This window comes from Channa argus, chromosome 1 (assembly GCF_033026475.1).
Source record: "Channa argus isolate prfri chromosome 1, Channa argus male v1.0, whole genome shotgun sequence".
Classification (NCBI taxonomy): Eukaryota; Metazoa; Chordata; class Actinopteri; order Anabantiformes; family Channidae; genus Channa; species Channa argus.
Window position 1 is genome coordinate 49,691,088 of NC_090197.1, and position 21,422 is coordinate 49,712,509.

Sequence of the window (21,422 nt, forward strand, 5' to 3'; positions counted from 1 at the left end):
CTTATTGTGATCTAATAGTGTGTAAAATCCCTGAACGTTCGTTATTCTAATGACAATCTGTAGAAACCATAACGTTCAGACACTTCATTGGTATCGACGTAGCTGACATGCTGATACCTGCCACAGGTATCCGACACACCCGTATTCCTATAGTTTCTCACAGTTGAGAGTGTGGGGGAAGGGAGAAAGGGGTGGGGAAGACATATGATACCTGACCTGTCTGAACTAGTTACAGACGTGCTTTTGTCCCTGCGTCGCTATGGAGACGAACGGAGGGAGGGCTCATGCAGGAAAGAGAAACAGGTGAAGCAAACGGGAACAAGGACGCCATAAACAAATGATTGTTAATACCTTTGTGACTTATAATGGAGAAGACTAAAAGAGGAAATCCATTGTTGTGTGTCCAAGTCAAACGTACTCTAACAGGGTGCTTTAATAAATAAAGGTGAAATAGACAGTTAACTGATTGTTAGGCAGTTCAATACCGTCAGTGGTGAATGTGTTGCTAATGTGTCACGTAAAAGTTAACCTTCAGTAGAACGTTACTGTGACACACATTAAAGTAGGTCTTTCTTCAGGACACTAAACACGCATCATGTTGCGACAGTTTATGAAAGGTTTACCACCAGTCTCACTTTTTTCACACTTCTCAATGTTGTGCAACCTAACACTTGTTTCAATGTTCTGTTGTACAGCCACAACTCCAAGTCACATTCTGCCACTTTTGTTCAGTTAAATGATTTTTGCCACTTGAGCTATATAATCACACCGACTTCACAAAAGTCCCCTTTCTCAGAATTTGCTGTAAACGTGCCAAAACTTGACTGACAGGTTGAACCTGATGGCAGTTTCAAGGCACCTCCCTCCAAACAGGTGTTGTAATACACCAAGTCATGTAACGAAACCATAAACACGCCAATATTTCCACTGTCAGTCACTTTTTGGTCTGTTAATTCCAAGGTGGATATTCAGGCGTGTGTAGTTTGCCTTCATTGTGAAGCTATGCTCCACAGCGATAAAGCAGGAATAAAATGTTCTCTGGAAACTCCACAAGGCTAGTGGCACATTCAAAAAAAGGATTGCCCCCACCCATCCTAGTAGAACACCTTTAGCAACATGGCCATAAACTCAAAGCAGCCCCCCCCCCCCCAACGGAGACAAAAATCAAGGATTCGGAGGAAACTGCAATCTGAGTTCATGCAGACTTGTCAGGCCTGTATAGCAGTTGCTTGTACTTTACTACTGTGACCAAAGTAACGTTCTCTCCTGCCAAACTCTTACAACAGAAGAAATCTTGCACCAGTCTTTAAAGACACTAAACATTTTATTAAAAACCATTCAATACACATTAGTAAGAAAGACTTTGTACAATCTAAAATGTGAGATTTAAACCATTCCACAAGTTCTAACATAACAAAAAAAACAGACCAAAAAAAACAAAAAAGTACAGTTCTTTATGGCATATAGATCTGTATGAAGACTCTTTAGCTGATTTATAAATAAGACTGTACCATTAGTGGCATCATTAAAACAAAGAAAACAAAAAAAAAAAACCACACTCCCCTTACAAAAACAAAAAGTTCATTCTAAAGGTGACGTACAAGCACCGACAGCTGATGCGATGATCTTACATGGGCTCCATCTCTCTTTGCTAAAAAGAACAAATAAAACAGGTTTTTAATTCAATGCACTAAGATACAAAACATAACATCCACACAAACCGAGTGACAGTTATCTTACCTGAGCTTTGTTGTACTTCTTGCTCATTTTTTTCCTGGCAAAGAACTGTGCAAGACAAAAAGAAACAAACGTTAGGACCCAAACTGGCAGTTTATCTTATGGCACGTTGCCATGTTGGTTTCAGGTGATTTGTCCATTTACCAGAGCCAGCAGGCCTGCAACCACAGCCAACACCACGACCACAATCACAGCGATGATCCCACCGGAGAGGTTCTTCATTGTGAAAGTTGGGGGCTCCTCATCCACGTAGTACACCAAGATGTTCTCCATCGTCATTTGTTGGCCTCCGACCACGGGAGCAAATTTCTCTTCACCTGTGAACAGGGGCAGCACTTTCACCTGCACGGAGAGAGACGATGGTGACAAGGTCAGTTAAGGGATCTCCGTGAAATAAATAGATGCACCCTGTATGTAGTTTAAAATCATTTCAACATACATCTTTCTCCATGTAATAAGCCATCTGGGGCAGGTCCGTGTTGCGCTCTCCGATTGGCTTCTTCACATCCACCACAATCATGCGGGCTTTGGGATCATACTGTGAAATTACATAAAAGGATGCTGTGTTAGCAAATGGTTGGTCTCTCTAATGAGTTTTTCGTAAAATAAATAGAGCAGAAATTAAAAACACAAACCACACCCTCCCACCCACAAATCAGACGATAACTCACCTGGATGTTGTCTATCATGTTCTTGTTGAAGTTCCTATACCGCTTGTTAATGATCTCAGCAAAAGAACTGTATAAAGAAAAAAAAAAAAAAAAAAAAAACTCATTTACCTCAGCTCCCAACACTTTCAACCTCTTGAAAAGATGGCGAAATGGTTGCTGACCACTTACCTATTCAAATCGTCAGCATTTATTTTATTCGGCAGCTCCTTGTGAGTCAGCTGAAGACGAATCCAGCTAGAGGAAAAGATTTCGCAGTTAGTGTTAAATGGTTCAACTCTTCACCTTCCCACAAGCCACTGTCACACTGATGAAGACAAAAGTTACATACTAGGTCTCCACCAGCTTTTCACACTTGATGTTGACGTCCCCCTTGTCAGTGCGCCGCACTCCAGCGCTGTTGACACACCAGCACTCCTCTGTGTTGTTGCACTGCTTGGCCTTGAATTTGCCGTCAGCCTCACAGACTGGGTCGTAGATGCCGTCGTTGTCCACAAAGGCGCTCTCCACAGGCTTTCCTCCTGTCCGAGTGCTGAGGCCCTTTTTAGCCCTGTACATTTCAGCCTTCATCAGGTAGCACTTCGGGATCACTGAAGGTGACAGCAAACCTCACATCAGGAGCGGAAACGAACACACAGCCCACACAAACACAGGCAGCAAAGAAAGTCTATAGGCTTGGCCACAATGTGAATGTTTCACTTACGTTCATGGCAGTTCAGCGGTTGTTTCTCATCGTCGCCCACTAGAACCGTACATGTGCATGGGTTTCCATCACAGACGGCCCATTTCATAGTTGGACATGTACCTGTGCAGGCAAATAAAGTCCTTTCAGTCAGCTTTAAACATAACATTACACTGAACATGAAATCCAGTTTAAAGTCAGCACCAAGTCCACAGATGTATTAAAAATACAAAAGACATAAATGTATGAGAAATGCATCACAGGATGGGTGTATTCGTGCTTCGTGAAGGGGAGTGGGGCCTGAGGACAAGTCCTGCAGGTAGACTAGCAGGTTTGCATAACACCAGGGCGTTGGTTTCTCCGAACACTCAAAGTCCCCAAAGAGAGAACTACCCCTCCCAGCCCCCACTCAGCCCCCACTCAGCACCTGATCTCTGCCATACAAACGCATTTTAACTACATCCCCCCCCCCCCATTTTTTTTAGCGCCAATAAAGCCACGTTATACAGCCACCACCACACGGAATGTTAACACCTAATCTTTCATTTATGTTTTTCCTTTTAGCAAAATAAAAGTTTAATGAATTCCACTACTTACAGGACTGAGCGTAGGCTCCCGCCACAAAGGCAGCGACAAAGGCAGAAATCCAGAGCTTCATTATCAAATTACTGAAAACTAAATCTGATCAGTGGAAAAAGTTTCCCTTGGTGTTTGCTTTTCTCTGTCCTTCGTCCACAGACGTCCAACACCGAGTGATCAGCACCGTCGAAGGACACAAAGCTTCCTTTATCTTTGCGCAGGTGTGTCCTCGTCAAACCTGTTTGAAGAGATGAGAGCGCGCGCGCAAACGCCGTGGGCTTCAACCGGCACGAGCTACCCGAAAAAAAAGAAAGGTGACGTTGCTGTTGGTTGTATTCCGTGTAAGCTGATGTCGATCCTACTGAGCTTTTTATGAAGTGTATTTATAAGAAAAACATCGGTGACGTCACTCTAATTTGCATAGTGGGCGACTAGGAGGACATTGGGTAAAAAAAAAGAGGAGGACGGCAGGTAAGACAATACCTGCGCCTTTACGTGCTTCCTGCTTTGACCATATTTGGTCTCTCTCGGTCTGCCCTGCACTCTTCTTTCTCTCACTTTCTGTTTACAGTTTCTTCCTTCACATCTTTCACAAATCTTATTTTCCTTGACTCCCGATAACGCGTTAAACTGAGGCAGACTTTGTAGTAAAAGAACTGTGCGTCTCTTTCTCTTCTTCTGCAGGTTGTATTTATGTGAAATCATCATTCCACTGTATTTGTGTGTGTGTGTGTGTGTGTGTGTGTGCGTTTTAATAGTCCTTATTTTCAAACTTTGTATCATACCAATAAAATGGTCAATAGGTGAATGAAAATGTTTAATGGAAATGGCTTGTTTATGAAAACACAATGACATCACTACCTGCTCTAACAGGTATCTGGCAGAAACCAGAGGTTATGAAAATGAGTCACAGCTTGATGACAAAACTGAGTCACAGCCCCAGGTCCCACAGACAGTATCTATGTGTCAGTTTTCTCATCTTTCATTTCTCTGTTGATCAGTTGAAATTAAGCAGTAATCATCAGTTTAACTTTATATGTGGCTTTTCTCTCACCTTTTTAGCCATAGATAACAAAAGGTGTGCAGGTAACCCGTGGTAACCACTGGCAGAAGGTACAGGTAAAACACAGAGTGACATATCTTGAGACTCTCTATCTGGTCTACGTCTTAAAAGGCATTGAAGCTTCTCATAAAACATAAATACATCTCCATAAATCTCCATCACTATTCGACTGAGATATTAATCGGCACTAACATAAACAGGTACGGCTACGAAATAATAACATCTCTAACAATTCAAATGCATTCATTTGTCATTCTTCCTCGCTAACACACATTGTTTTATCGTATAACATAACTGACTATAAGGTTTTTAATTTGGGTAGTATTTTTTACTAGCATAAAGTGGAACCATTAAAATAGAACAAACATGTAAAACTGTAAAAGGGAGACGTTTCTTGAAACGGCACCATCATGCTACAAAACAGCAGATTTAGGTCTAACGTGCAAACACTTTGGTACAGTTTGGTTAAGGTCAGGCACAAATAACGTCTCGTCATATGAGGATGTTAAAGAAGTACTGATTTCACAAGACCGTGACAACGAAATTGAATTCTTGGTGTCACATCGACTGCTCTCACGCGATGTTGCCAAGTGGTACGAAGTTTCTCTTCATTGATTTTCACCATCATACTAATACAAACAACATACTCTGTCATAGTTGCTGTGTGCAGACCTCCCAAATACAGCAAACATCCATTGATGTTCCCCCTTTAAGCGATCATGTATTTTTATTTTCTGCTGATATCAGGTTCCCCTTAAAAGTCCTTCGTCCCCCAAAAGGGCAGTGTACAGATTATCATCATTTTAAACATCTGATGCCCAATCAGTGTCTGATTGTGTTGTCCTGGAAACGACACACAGAAATATGACAACTGTAGCAACATGGTCAATAAAAAACAAAACTAAGTAATATAGCATTTCCCAACGACATTCAGGCATATTTATTCTGTATTATTATTTTGTTCTGTGTAATTCTGGTTATATTTTGAGCTTAAATTACATCAACAGATCAGCATTTGTTTGGCATTTCTTCCTCATGTTTTCTCCAATTTGCTGAGGCCGCACTGGAGGCCCTCCAACCCCTCCAAAATGGACTAATTTTTCCACCTAAAAATGTGTAAACAAACAGTTTCTATTAAATTTCACTGAGAATCCATATTGGCCTGCGTTGTGTATAAAGGAAATAGTCATCAAAAAGAGCTTTCTATGGAAAAGTGTTTGTAATGGAAACAATCTGATTGAGGGATTCATGAAATAGTAACAACATGCATGACATGAAAAGATATTACAAAAACAATATTGGCCTTTTGAGAGAGGTTATTAGAGGGTTAACTAAAGGAGAAAACAACAAGTCAAGTGTCTTTAATCTCCTATTTGATTAATTACTATAATAACTATATTAATTCTTCTATTTGAGTGATGCAGCCTCACATTTTTATAACTGCAGCAGAACGAGAGACTGTGAGTTATTTTTACATCTGATTCTCTCCAAAGTCTGGCATCTTAGATGTTTTCATTTGGATTTCTTAGCTTTAGCAAACCACAAATGTTTCCAGAAAGCAGCAAGAAAACAAGGGTGTGGATTGATTTGTTTGTACTGTCGTCACACTGCACAGATCATCTGTTCAGTGTCTGTATCTGTCTGCGTGAACATGAAGCGTAGGCGCCTACTTTACCGTGTCACTCCAGTGACACCTGTGGTTGAGAATTTGCTGTAACGCCATGTTAGCTGGGGATGGCGGCGCCATCTTGTGAGGCCTGCAATCCGCAGTGAACGGAACGAGTGACCTACATTCTTTTTGCTTTGAGTAGTTTTTTTAAAGTAAGGTGGGCATTTTCTACTCTGCTAACTCCTATACTCACCTGTTGTTACAGAGGTATCTGTTTCATAATTGTTTGATTTGAAATGTTTTTCTCATCCTCTGTTTTCTCTTGCGTTTTATTCTTTGTAATTTTAAAAAAAATCAACTTAACATTCTTCAAAGCACCATCACAATAAAGGAACACAGAAAACACAGACCAAGTTTGGTCCAGAGGTTTTTTTTTTAAATGTGGTTTTAAGTGGTCACTCTGGTTGTTTCATGCCCCCACTCCAGATGTTGCTGGTTCTACGTTCCTACCCAAGCTTGAACGTCATGAGAATGGTTTTGATCTCCTCATCCCTACCTTTTTTTGAACACCCTGTCACCTTTATGAGTATACAGACCCGATACCACTGTGATATAATATTATGAACTGATGCTTTCTTTAACTGGAAAAGAGAAGCATTGCTGTGAAAGTATAACATAGCTAAGTTTCTTCTGCATTCGAGATCAGTTCTTGTCTGAACTGTGTACTATCGAAACCACAGACTAATAACTAGTTTAACACCCAGAGCAAAAGCCTTATGAGTTGTCAAGAGTAGCAAAGGTAAACAGCTGCCCAGGCCTAAGTGATCAGACAGAGAAATCTTAACAACAGGTCATAAAAACTTCTCCCATCTGATCTGAGATCATAAATCTGCGCAGTCTTTCTGCTTTATGTCTTCAGTGGCTAAGTGGCCATGGATTTATTACTCTGTGTGTGATAAACCCTATATAAAGCTGCATGGTACAGTATGTCCATCATATGACTGTTTAAAAATATGCTATATACATGTAACAAAATATATATATATATATATATATATATATATATATATATATATATATATATATATATATATATATATATATATATATGTGTGAGTGTGTGTGTGTGTGTGTATGTGTGTGCTAAGAATTGGCCTAAAATTATGTAATGTAATAATTTATGGCTTTGCGATGCAGGACAGTCTACAACACAGTGTAAACTAATCTAATACTGATCCTCTTTTACTTATCAATCATATATATAGACATAATATCAATTAAATTCAACATTCGATCAAACTCAGATATCTCAGATTGTCCTTGTGTCTTCTGGTAATATGATCGGCTTGTTTATAACTGCATACTGAATACATACTGAAAACAACACTGCCATGGTAAAGTATGACTGAAATGATCCACATCCTTTTTGTTTCCAGAGTAACAGGGGGAATGAAGGTTATTTTGTGTCCTGTCTTCTTTTGTATTGTGAGGTGGACAAACATTGTGAGACCTGACACAGAAGCAGTGGATTATGGGTGTTCACCTTCCCAGGGGTTTAGGATGTCGTGGCAGTGCATGATATGATGAGGTAAGGTGGCCCATTGTCCCAAGTTCTAGGGTTAGAGGAACCAAGACAAAGATGGAAGAGAAGAGAATTGAAGACACTGCTTGATGACTGCACAGACAAAGACAGAGAGAAGGTGAGAGATCCAGATGAGGAGAGTTTCTACTTTCTCCCACAAACAATTCGAAGTTCACGCAGTGACTGGGAAAAATGAGGTAAGTGAAAATTGTGCTGCTATACTTTTTCCTACGTAGTATTTATAGTTATGGATTCCTGAAGTTACCATTATAGTATTTCATGTTACCAGACCTCAAAGTTGTTTCTTGATATTTTATATTTGTTTTAGTTTTTAGATTATTCAATTAAAAAGACTCTATTTAGACAGGTTCACCACAAGTCACCTTGTAGTGGACAGGGGTCAACATCGAATCTATGATGTCGATTATATAGCATTGCATTATTCCCATGCTGTCCATCATGTCGTGACTGTAAACCAGTTCACGAAACGTTTGCCTTTACAGTGGGAACTGTGGGAACTGTGGCGAACTAGCGCAGCAATCTTTTTCAAGGATCCTGACATGGAACGTCATAACTTTAGCTTTAAAATCACAACTACAACTTACAGTTTCTTACCCTTCTTCAAAAAGCAAAAGTTAGAAAAAAAAAAGATTGAACAAACTAACTCAAATGATTATTTCAATAGCTGAAATAATTCTAATTCACTGAAGATGTACAATAGTTGTAAATTGATCCCGTATGGATTAAAATGTCAATGTACAACAGTATCCTAATAATAATGTTACCTTACTTTTTATTGTTTTTAAAATACACCTACGCACAAAAAAACTGCACTCAATCTTTTGCTTTTTTATGTGTTTTTCTTGTACTACTTAGTTTTAATATGAATAACAAAAAGTTCATCTTTCTCCTTTTTGTCCTCCTCCTCTTTCTTCTGTTTTCTGTACTGTGTTCCAGACGATTTTGTCCTTTTCGTGCTACAGTGTGGTCATGTCTCCACACTGGAATTTTTTCTTACCTTGAAAAATATTCATATTCAATCCCATTTCCAATATCACTCTTTTTAAAGAAAACATTTTTTAGGTCAGGACTTTAAAAATAACTAAATTATCTAATTATTGCCAGTAATGATGTAAAGTAAACAGTGCAATCTGCCCACTGAAACAAAGGTCAAGACTTGAGGAGTAGTTTATCTAGACCTCTCTTTTTGGGCCCCTCTGATGGCACCTATGCATAAAAATGGCCCTTAGATAAACTGTAGCTGCTTCATGAAAACTCTCCTTAGCTTTCAACAAAAAGCTAATAAGCATAATTCATAACATTTATCCTAATTTGCAAACACCAACTTGACCTGCACACCCAAAGCTCAGTACTGGACCCACACTCATTTCCAAATCAGATCTGGAACCATTTACACTGATATAAGGCCCTAACCTGACCTGTACCTCTTTGCTAATGGAGATAATTGCTAATGACATATAAAGTAAAAAAATTAATTTTGGTTGTAGAATGTTTATAGTCACAGCTGGCAGAGTGAATTCACTCAGGATACGTTACGATTCAGATGTGCGGCTGAGGGTTAGTTTAAGAGGGAAACAACAAATTTTGCATTTCATCCCTGACAGTCATCATGCTTCTATAAAGGCAAACTTTGTGTTGCTGTCGGCTGCATTGTCAACCATTATTACATATGATACAATTATGCTAGTCATAAAAAAAAGAGTGCATTCATTTTCATTTCTGTTGTAATCTTTATTTTACTGCTACCCACCTGCATTTAGTCCATTTACACCTTTACCCAATTACCTGCAATTTGATTTGATGATTTTAAATGAGTTTGTATTTTCACTCCTGTCACTTTAAGCAACACTGAGAAATGATGCTGTCACACTTTTGCATTGACTTTCAGACGCTGTCTCACAGCGATGAAACATGAACAAAACCCCTGTTGCTTGCCATTACTGAATCACTGTTGTAATCCCCCAGCACAACAATCAATACACAGCATGTCCCAATGATCTTTATCTACAGCATCTAAACGGTGTTCGTCCCATTGCCTTTGCTCTATAAACAGATAACCCACAGTGAAATCATGCTGTGTTCAGAATCGTACCGAATGAAGTTCATTTTTACAGACATTTAGCTTTGCTTCTTAAATGCTGCCCTTGCCGTTCTAATGTTTTTTAAGCTTTTAACTTTAGCAGATGCTGATGATGCTGATGCAATTATGGCAGGTCTCAATCATAGCTGTCCTACTTGCAGACCGTCCTGCTGTCTCCTGAGACACAGGCAACAGTCCTGCATGAAAGTTGTGGTTATTATTGTTGTAATTCCCAGACGTTGGCCTAACTGCTGCTTTGAAACACTACAGGAATAAATATTTAGCTTTTAGACATAAGGTACAACACTTTATGTAGTAAAACCAAGTGAGCTTTTCACATCTAATTAACATAATTATTTAGCACATAGGTTTTTCTATGTGGGTTGTATTCATTTATATTAAAGTGCTGAACATTTAAGTTAGTTAACCTTTCATTAAAAAAGCAAGCAAACCAATTGCTTTAAAAAACTGACTGGACTACGAATCTTAATTTGTACTCATAAAAAAGCATTTGTCGCAATTTTTACAATGATGTTTTATAATTAGCAGACAGCATTCGTGATGGAAATGTTCTGTCTTAAATCCCAATTAAAGTCTTTTTACAATACAGTAATGCAAATTATGCCGACCTATTGAATTTAGTCCCTAAGCATGAGCAAGATGACAGTAAATGATTTTTTTTCATTCTGTGAGATTCAGAATAAGACAATAAAGTCCACATAACAATAGACACCTGATCCTTTTCAGCTGGATGAAAGTAGGTTGCAATGCAAACAGGGTACAGTGAGAAAGGAAACGCACACTGCGAAATTACGTCAAAATCAATTATGTTCTGTTTCAGGAACAAACCAGGGTGATACATCACACCTCATGTGATACAACGTTACATTATCTGAACACTGTACAGCATAGTGTGCTACTTAGACGCTACAGCAACCACAGAGTAGAATTTCCTTTTCCTTTATCTATTTTCTAAATTCAATGTATTCTCCAAAATCACCACAGAAGCTAAAACTAACAATAAATCTCAACAGATAATTTAACATGTCCGCCAGACCCAATGTTTCGCGCCTCGATTCAACTAAACGATTACATTAGAGCCACTAGCTGTTCATCCCTGACTGATCCAAGGTGTAGGTGCCTACCTGAATATACTGAATGACCAGGTTTTTCCTTGAATGCGTATTTTGTTTCCCTGATAGCAAAGGCATGTTTCAAGATCCCAACGCCAGGATTCATCTTTTTTAAAAAGAAAAAGAGAGAGCGTAACCATTTTCACACATGGAACGGCCACCATAACCCTTTCAAGAATCTTCGGGATGTGCTGGAGAAGAATTGGTCTGACTCTCTCATCATCAATACAAGATCTTGGTGAAAAATGAATGCAACTCTGGCCCGATATAGATGCTCATTGGGATAATCACTGTGAGAGTGTGTATTAATCAGTGCTAAAGGCAACAAAATATTAGTGTGTGACATTATTACCAAATGCGCGAATGAAATGTTTTTTATCAATTTCTGCATCTGAATCACCGTAATTTCACGTGAATGTCTGCTGAAGAGATTGACTGGTGTTACGATGTATTGTGATTGTGGACAATACAATTAATTTCACCAAGTATTTTGTCTTCTGTCTTATACATACACGTACTTATTGTAGTTACAAACATAAATAAATACTATGTGTGAAAAATAAAAAGGTGTATCTTGTCTTTGCCCTCCCAGGTTTTTACTGTTAGGGCTGATGAGTCTCTTTGCTGTGCTGTTGGAAAACTGCACTGCAGGTACCCAACTGTTTCTCACCCAACACAGTAGACACTAATACATACGCTCCTTAAACATTTCTTTCAATTCTCTCACCCATGTTGTTTTTTTTAGTTAATGACCCGAAGGACTGTGAGGCCGCGGGCATCCAGTGCCACGCTCAGGCTGAGTGTCTGCAGGTCAGGAGCAATTTTACGTGTGCGTGCCTCATGGGCTATCAGGGCGATGGTTTGATGTGCAGCGACATTGATGAATGTCTCACTAGTCTGCACAGGTGTCATGCAAAGGCCCGCTGCGACAATGTCCTGGGCAGCTATACCTGTGCATGTCTCAGCGGCTTCTTTGGAGACGGTTTCAACTGCCAGGACGTTAACGAATGCCAAATAAACAACGGAGGTTGCCACACCAGTGCCCTCTGTACCAACACTGATGGGGGGGTACAGTGCCAGTGTAAAACTGGCTTCTCTGGCAACGGCTTTGAATGTACTGATGTTAATGAATGCGCTGAACAAAGTCTCTGCCATTGGAACGCCACCTGCACCAACAATCCTGGATCCTATGTGTGTACCTGTAACGCTGGATACAAGGGCAATGGGAACTACTTATGCCTTGACATAGATGAATGTTCATCGTCTTCATCTATTTGCTCTTCTTCTCTTGGCTTTCGAGGCTGTAAGAATCTGCCGGGCAGCTATCAGTGCATTTGCAACAATGGCTTCGAAAGTAATGGACAGGACTGCGTGGACATTGATGAATGTGCAAACCGCATCTGCAGTCCATACGCAGACTGTGTAAACACCAGGGGCTCATACCAGTGCACGTGCAAAAGGGGTTTCGTAGGAAATGGGCTGACATGTGCGGACATTAACGAATGCAATGACAACAATAGATGCCATCCCAACGCCATTTGCATTAACAGGTTAGGTTATTTTGAGTGTTCCTGTCTCGGGGGGTTTGTAGGAGACGGACAGAAGTGTGAAGACATTAATGAGTGTGCGACACCCAACATCTGCCCTTCTACCACTACCTGCGTTAACACCGGTGGGTCATATTATTGCAACTGTGACACTGGCTTCATCTTCAATACCTCCAGGTGCTATGATGTCGACGAGTGCGCAGCCGGTCGCTGCAGCCCCAACGCAATCTGCAATAACTCCCCTGGCTCCTTCTCTTGTGTGTGTGCAGCAGGGTTTGGGGGGGATGGATTCCGCTGTGAGGATGTGGATGAATGCTTGCAGCCAAGGCAATGCCACTCCGATGCTCTTTGCATTAACCTTCATGGCTCCTACAACTGCACCTGTCGTGTTGGTTATTCTGGAGATGGGAAACTCCAGTGCAATGACGTGAACGAGTGTCTAGTGGATAATGGAGGCTGCAGAAACAAGGCTACATGTGTCAACAACCAGGGTTCCTTCACTTGCCTGTGCCAGTCTGGCTTCAGCCTAATTAACGGGACTTTTTGCCAGGATATAAATGAGTGTAAGGAACTGAAGAATCCCTGTGGAGTGAATGAGGAATGCAAGAACACTGATGGGTCACATGAGTGCCCGTGCCAAGGCGGTTTCTACCGCCCTGCTAAGAACATGCGCTGTGTTGATATCGATGAGTGTAAAGACAAGCCTTGCCATGTAAACGCCACATGCCTCAACAGCATCGGTTCCCACAATTGCACCTGTAAGCCAGGTTTTGCAGGAAATGGAACCGAGTGTAACGATATAGATGAGTGTTTAGTGGCGGGTACCTGCCACGTACGGGCACTATGCACCAACCTCGTAGGGGACTACTTCTGCTCGTGTCAACAGGGTTTTAAAGGAGATGGCTTCTCCTGTCAGGATGTGGATGAGTGCTCCCTGTCTGATAACATCTGCCCAGCCTTCTCAAAATGTATCAACTCCCCTGGTGCTCATGTCTGCTCATGTTTGAATGCTACACTGGTCTTTAAGGACACCTGTGTGGCGCCCAGTCCCTTGTGTGACCCTGCCTGCCATAGACATGGACTGTGCCACCGTTCACCTGCTGGATACCAGTGTGTGTGTGACCTAGGCTATGAGGGGGATGGGCGGGCTTGCTCTGACATAGATGAGTGCAAAAAGGAAAACATTTGTCCTGAAAATGAAACGCAGTGTGTGAACATTCCAGGATCGTTTTCTTGTGACTGCAGACAAGGTTATGCTCTCAACGGAACAAAGTGTGCTGGTAAGTTTTTTTAATAATTTGTTTTTAAATGCTTTGCCAAAAAAACACACCTTATAACTACAATGCATGTAAAGGAGTTGAATAATGTAAATGAAGAGCCATAAAGTTCAAAATATTGGTGATACAAGGAATGAATTTTGATGTTTAAAAGAAATTACAAAACCGAGTAGATTATTTATACTGCGTAAAAAAATACAAGTGTGATTATTTGGTCACATAACTTTTTATGAGGTCTCGTGCATGTGCAGTAGAATCTAACTTACTACATGTCACTGTGAAAAGTAAGGGAGATTTGGAGAATTTGCGTACATTTTTCCAAACAATTTATTGACTAGGTGTCGAATGAAGAATGATGTCACAAAAGTTTGGCTGGAGGAAATTCTTTGTTGGATTTAGTGCCTGTATGTTAATTGTGGAAAATTTATTTTGAAGATGATGGAAGCTTGATGTGGCTTTCTGTGATGTATATCTGGCTTTTTTATGGGGCAGGCCTGTGATCCAAAATGAATCTCAGTACTGTTGTATCATATTATAGTGTATTGTACCACCCTGCACTACAGTTTATGGTTTTGTATTGTCATTTCATACAGTTTTGCATCTTATCAAAATGTATCATATGATCACGTCTATTCTATTATCGTTCTAGATGTGAATGAGTGTGAGATGGGGCGGCATGAGTGCAGCAGGTTTGCCCTTTGTGTCAACACGATGGGCAGCCACCACTGTACTTGTCTCAGTGGCTTCAGAGGTGACGGAAAGAGCTGCTCTGGTAAATATGAAATCCTAATTGTTAACATCCGCAGCACCAGTTGTTCCTTTCTTTTAGCACCATTTGGAGCTGTTTCCCTGATACTTTCCCATTTTGGGTAAATTATAGACTTTGATGAGTGCCAAGTCCAAAATGGAGGATGTCATCCAGTTGCCAGCTGCACCAACACACCTGGATCTTTCTACTGTGCCTGCCCACCTGGCAGTGAGGGCAGTGGCTTTGAGTGCCAGGATGTGGATGAATGTGAGCAGAACTCCACCCTACCACACAGCTGCAGTGCTCAGGCTTTGTGCCTCAACAACTATGGGTCCTACATCTGCCAGTGCCATGCTGGATATCAGGGTGATGGCTTTGTTTGTGAGGATAAGGATGAATGTCAACTCAGCACGACCTGTAGCAGGAACATGACATGCAGCAACACCCCTGGTTCATACAGTTGTTCATGCACCTTGAACCTGGTTTACGACAAGGGCACGTGTGTGAGTGAGGATACCTGCCTAAATGCTAGCCGCGTATGCCACCCAGCCGCCGAGTGCCACCAACAACAAGGTTCCTTCTACTGCCGGTGCAAAGATGGTTATGAAGGAAATGGCACAGATTGCCAGGACGTGGACGAATGTGACCAGCCACAGCATAAAGTCTGCCCTGCTTTCTCCTTCTGCATCAACACTAAAGGTTCTTACCTGTGTGACTGCTGGAAAGGGTTTCGGCAAAATGGGGCACAATGTCAGGACATGGACGAATGCATGATGGGACAATTCAGCTGTCCTGACAATAGCACCTGTACTAATACACTGGGGAGCTATACATGTACGTGTGATCCAGGCTTCTCGGGCAACAGCTCCCTGTGCTTGGATGTAAATGAGTGCTCACTTGGCCTCATCCAGTGCCCTAGTTACTCCACCTGCCTAAACACAGTTGGCTCTTTTGTCTGTGATTGTTGGGAAGGTTACCAAGGCAACAACACTAACTGTGAGGATATCAATGAGTGCCTAGACAACTCCACCTGCCCCGAGAATAGCACCTGCACTAATATTAAGGGAAGCTACCTGTGTCTTTGTGTGGCCGGATTTACCAATGTGGGTGATCGGTGTGTCGACATAGACGAATGCAGTGACATGGACCTGGGGGAGCTTTGTACCAATGGGGTATGTTTGAATGTCATTGGGTCATATTACTGTGAATGCCTCGAAGGATTCTGGATTAATGGGACAGAGTGCATGGATGTAGATGAATGCTCAGACTCCGTCACGTCAGTGTGTCAAAGTTATTCCACATGCATCAACCTCCCTGGGTCTTACCATTGCCCCTGCATTGAGGGGTTTACTCTGAATGGAACAGACTGTCAGGATGTGGATGAGTGTCATGATCCAGGTGGCCCCCCATGCCCTGAGCACTCATCATGTAACAACACCGCCGGGTCCTTTCTCTGCCTGTGCTCTCCTGGATACACACTAATTGGCCGGGGCTGTGAGGATATTGACGAATGCCAGGACAATAACACATGCCGGTTCGACCAGGTGTGCACCAACCTGCCTGGGTCATATATCTGTTCCTGTCCACTAGGGTTTCATGAGGAGAAGCAAGCATGTGTCGACAGCAATGAATGTGAGAGCTCACCGTGCCACCCCATGGCACAGTGCTGGAACAGTCCTGGCTCCTTTTCATGCCACTGCCCTCTCGGCTTTACTGGAGATGGCTTCTGGTGCAAAGATGTGGATGAATGCGTAACGCTGACCAAACCGTGCCACCCACTTTCTCGCTGCCTCAACAGCCCAGGATCATTTGTGTGTGTGTGTAAACCAGGCTTCATGAGTATTGGGCTGCTGTGTGTAGACCTCGATGAGTGCCAGCAGGCTAACGGACAATGTCACTCTGCTGCTACCTGCTCCAACTACGTAGGAGGTTTTAAATGCATGTGCAGCCAAGGCTGGAAAGCAACCGAAGACAATGGTCAGGGAAAAGGAGGATGTGTGGACTTTAATGAATGTGTGTCATCCAAAGTCTGCCCTGGGGAAACATCCTGTACAAACCTACCAGGGTCATACACCTGTTTCTGCCCGCAGAACAGCACAGGGTGCAGAACAATATTTCAAAAGGGTCAGCAATGTCTTTATTATTCACCTTTCCTAATATTAATGTCTGTGTTTGTGCCCTCAGTGTAAGGACACTGCCTTACAGTATGTTGAGCCAGAAGAAACACAAACATAGGTCCCAAATATTAAACAGAAACATTTTACTGCAGTTAATGCAGTAATGCAGTTACACATTTTTGAAATGAGACATAGAGTTATTCTTTCATAACAATAATCACGATTGTCTTTCTGTGCCCCAATAGAAAGCACCCTGTACCCCTTTGGAGCAGAGGTCGGTGATAAAGCAGTAAAGATGGATTCAGAAGATGGAAATTCACCGTATATCACACCACCAATGGGCTTCCCGTTTAAAGGGAAAATGTACGAAAGGGTTTATGTGAGTTTCTAAGCACAGTTTTTTTTTTAAATATCTTATAGAGTTTCTGTATTTTTTGAGGAACAATATAATGGCATTTTTGACAAAAATAGAATTATAATATTCTGAATTATATATACTAAATAACCTTTATGAGTAAATTTGTTGAGACAATACTATTTTTTACAGTCTACAATGGATACGTGCATTAGCATAGCATTAACTACACAGTATATACTCAGTGTATACGTGTTGTATGAATAATAGCTCATACAGCACTATTATTGAAAGTAGAATACTAGCAATAAAACAATACAGATCTTATGGCAAAGGCAACCTTTTTCATATTTGTGTAATACTATCACTCTTTTATCTCTCAGTTCTCAGACAACGGCCTGGTCCAGTTTCAATCTGCTACAGAGAATGAGCAGTACCTCTTCCCTGCTCCATTAGCCAGCGGTTTCCCTGAAAACTCGAGCGCGGCTCTATTGGCGGTGTTCTGGGATGACGCTGACCTTACCATTGGGGATGGACAGCTTTTCTATCAGGTTAGAAGTCATGGGTTGGAGGCCAAGGCTGATGCTGGAGTATTTTTATTGTTGCAAGGAAATGAATTCAAAGATTTATGGATTCATGAGGCAACTTGTGCTTAATGTTAATCTTTTTTTTTTAATCTTCCAGGAGTATAACAAGCTGGATATGTCAGATGTATATTCCCAGGTGGTATTTAATCGTACAGCAGAGGAGGTGACAAAGTTCGAAATGCAGAGAGGAAAGACTGCTTATACCCCTGCCTGGATCCTTAAGATCACGTGGGACCATGTGATGCCTGTTTCCTTCAAGAAGGTCAATGCTTCAGAGGTAGAAATCAAAGACGTTCAGATCATTGAAATATTTAGTGTACAGACTGTAAAGCACTAAAAATGATCCCTTCTAAGATATTCCTCATGAACTAAAGTTGCAAACAAAATGGCTTAAATGTTGTTGAAAATTGACACATTTTTATATTGAAATAAATAATTTACCAGGCATGGAATACAATTTCAGGTTTGTGTTTTTCTTTCATTTACTCTGTTTATCTGTCTCCCACACTTACAGTTTATCAATTGGAAACTTTTCCTACATATAAGATGTCTCACGTGGCATAAAAATATTTAAAGATAATCATATCTGATTGAAGATTGATCCTATTTTAAACGCTATTGTTATGTGTGATGTAAGCCCCGATCTCTCAGCTAAATGAAATCAGGATATTCAGCCAGAAACCCTGGAACACTTACACTATTTAATCTTTGGTGCCACCTTGGGGTGTTTCAATTTAAAGGACAGAGTGTAGTGATATTTATTGCCATCTGTCTGTTGTATGTCATTTGTGAACTGGCCGTTGTTGTTCATGCACAGGGGACAATGTTTTATCAATTAGTGTTGATGATTAATGACTCGTTCAAAAGCAAATACATTAGAGCAACATTTTCTTGCTTCAAGGGTGACTTCACAGATTTGCAACTTGCAACGTGGAGAATACATGTTTATGAATGATATTACAAGTCTCTCTGCATAGATTACAATATTTTTCTGCTTCTAGGTGAAAGATCAGATGATACATGCAGGAGGAACAATTCAACCAGATCAAATGCTGTTGTAGCTGTGTTTTTCAGCTGATAGAATAGATATTTTAAAATACAGTAGACCCGAACCATAAAAAGCAAGTTTAAAAGCTGTGAAATTGCCCTTTAATTGAGGTTTTAATTATTTACTACTTAAACTTGTGTTTGGTAAAAATGTTTTTTACATCATGTAAACATAATAATGAACAGAGCTGCAGGCTTTAACCATCTAATTCTGATTTGTTATTTCAGACTAACACTTTCCAGTGTATCCTGACCACAGATGGAACACGCTCTTATGGGCTTCTGCGATTTGGGGAGATGGGCTGGGAACGGGGTCAAAGGCTATACTACGATGCCATCATTGGCTACACAGATGGGAAAACCTCTTTCAAGGAGCCCACTGTCACCCCAGAAAACCTTTTTGGGCTTGGGGGCAGATACAGGCCCCAGCAAGTGAAAGGGACCATGGGTAACTTAGGTCAGCTGTTGTATGACTTCACAGCACCAGAAGGGTCAGAAGTGGATCCTCAGATCAGGTGCCAGTCATGGGCAATGAAGGAACCTGACCCTACCGAGTGGACAAAAGTGCTGTCTACGTGTCCCTGCACTCACACTCAGGTTCTGGAGGACCTGTCATTCTTGCAGGATACTACTGATCCAGGCTCAAGGGTGAACACACTGAGGAGTCAGCGGTGGGGGGGCACGGGGAGGCACATCTTCCAGTCAGTCCTGTTCAACAAATATGGTTCAGGGAAGAGGTGTGTGTATGAACCAGAAGGTCCCCTGTTGGCTGGATACAGTGAACGCTACTTCTCTGACTACAGCATACAGAAGCACATCGGTAATACATTATTTGGTCCTGGATTTTCATTCAAATTCACTATAAGACGACATGTCTAATGATGATGATCGTGGTATGTTTTTAATCTGTGTTTTCATACGAGTGTTAGTTGAGTGAAAGTCAGTCGTGATCTGTTCAGTAGTTGGAAACTAAACTGTTTCTCAAATTTGGCTTTGCCCCGTAACCCTCAACATTGTAGTGATTAATGCAGCGGAATTCAATATTTCTTACAAACAACTTCAGAAAAAGTTTGCATTAATGTGCATTCATTAAACCTCTGATTACAATATTTTTACAGCCCATAAAAACTGTTCAGCAGCCACTAATCCCTGCTGCCATAGCCTCTTGCTTTCAAGTGTATGAATTCAAACATCTCTCCACAGATGAAGACCTCCTGCCTTTCCAGTGGTGTTGTATTGAGTCGCCTCTCTGCCATTTATACCTCAACAAGAGGCCACTGGACCGTTGCCAAGGTTTCAGCTGGGCCAGCCCTCGCAATTACACCTCGACCAAGAAGATGACACAGGGTGTAGGTGAGGTTAGAAAGAAAGTTACCACCAACAGTCGTGAGGCTCAGCAGTACCGTAGTAGTACATCATGATTCATTTTAATAATTTCTCAGGAAACTTCTTTGTTTGTGTTTTTGCAGCGATGGTTTATGGAAGCCTCCATTTCATCACCTTCGATGGTTCAGAGTACTCTTTCAAGGCCCTGGGAGAGTTTGTGATATTGCGTCTCTCCTCCACCACCGGCTCTAATATCTTCACCCTGCAAGGACAAACTGACTTGTTACGCGTGGACGGAAAGGGGATCATTGAGGTCCCGGGGGTGGTGCGCATGGCTGCCTTCCACCAGGGCATTGGCAAGGTCAGGCTGTTTGTGTGTGGAGGGAAAAGACACTGGAGGCATGTGTGTATTTTACACCGTGAGAAACAGTGTGTCATAAAACTTACATTTCCGAAAATATGCTATTTACTTTTTTCTGAAAGGTAGATTAGAATAATAGCAACGTAATGTTTGCACATTATCTACAGTGGATGCTGGGAGAATATTAACCTGACTCGGGATAAAGGAGCAGGTGGAAATAGCTTGAATTCATCCATATACACCCACTTTCTTTAACAATGCTTGAGTGTGGCCACATACAACATATGTCATGTTTGCAAATTCCAATGACATTGAATGGGGCAAGAGCTGATCCATTAGATGTATATCACATAGCTAAATTACCATTATCAAACTAAACCAAATTCAATCCCATCAGCACGTCAAACACATACTATAATCAATAACACATTACACAGACGGAGTAAGGAAAAGTTAGTTGTGACTACAGCTACAGCTAATGTGATCAGCAGAGTCACACCAGCTCCAGATGAGAGAGCAGTTGTCATCTAATCAGCAGATTTCTATGTATTAAAATGTAGAAAATTATATACTGTAAAAAATAAAAATAAAAACATAACACAAAAACAACATTCATATGGCTGTAATAAACATAATGTTACTTATATACTTATAAAGTACTGTCACACGTTTAGCTAACTTTAAGCTTTGTGTATTTTATTCAGGTTGAATGGAGTTCTGCAGAGAAAGGAGAAGGACTTCGGGTTTTTGTTGATGATGTTGAGGTGCCAGTCACAATTGGTAATAATAACCTCCCATCTTTTACTGTACATGGAATTCAAAAGCTGTTTTGTTTAATTTATTGTGAGGAAAAAAAGCTATTTTATGAAATACAGTAATAACAATAAGAATGGAACAATTTTT

At 41.0% G+C, this 21,422-nt stretch overlaps 2 protein-coding genes across 2 annotated transcripts; one reads left to right on the forward strand and one right to left on the reverse strand.

Moving 5' to 3' along the window:
* Window positions 1–1,305: 1,305 nt before the first annotated feature.
* epcam (epithelial cell adhesion molecule) lies at window positions 1,306–4,028 on the reverse strand. Its single transcript, XM_067473770.1, has 9 exons — window positions 3,685–4,028; window positions 3,109–3,210; window positions 2,737–2,995; window positions 2,577–2,642; window positions 2,409–2,475; window positions 2,177–2,275; window positions 1,882–2,079; window positions 1,741–1,785; window positions 1,306–1,651 (listed from the first exon to the last, which is right to left on the reverse strand). The coding sequence occupies exons 1-9, from the start codon at window positions 3,743–3,745 to the stop codon at window positions 1,628–1,630; spliced, it is 921 nt and encodes a 306-aa protein (XP_067329871.1). The 5' UTR covers window positions 3,746–4,028; the 3' UTR covers window positions 1,306–1,627.
* A 7,904-nt stretch (window positions 4,029–11,932) lies between these two features.
* Window positions 11,933–21,398, forward strand: si:ch73-105b23.6 (fibrillin-2). The gene is made up of 10 exons (XM_067525227.1): window positions 11,933–13,981; window positions 14,628–14,750; window positions 14,859–16,850; window positions 17,089–17,222; window positions 17,582–17,749; window positions 17,883–18,062; window positions 19,061–19,652; window positions 20,036–20,185; window positions 20,302–20,519; window positions 21,224–21,398. Exons 1-10 carry the CDS (start codon window positions 11,995–11,997, stop codon window positions 21,395–21,397), a joined length of 5,718 nt encoding a protein of 1,905 aa, XP_067381328.1. The 5' UTR covers window positions 11,933–11,994; the 3' UTR covers window position 21,398.
* Window positions 21,399–21,422: the final 24 nt, after the last annotated feature.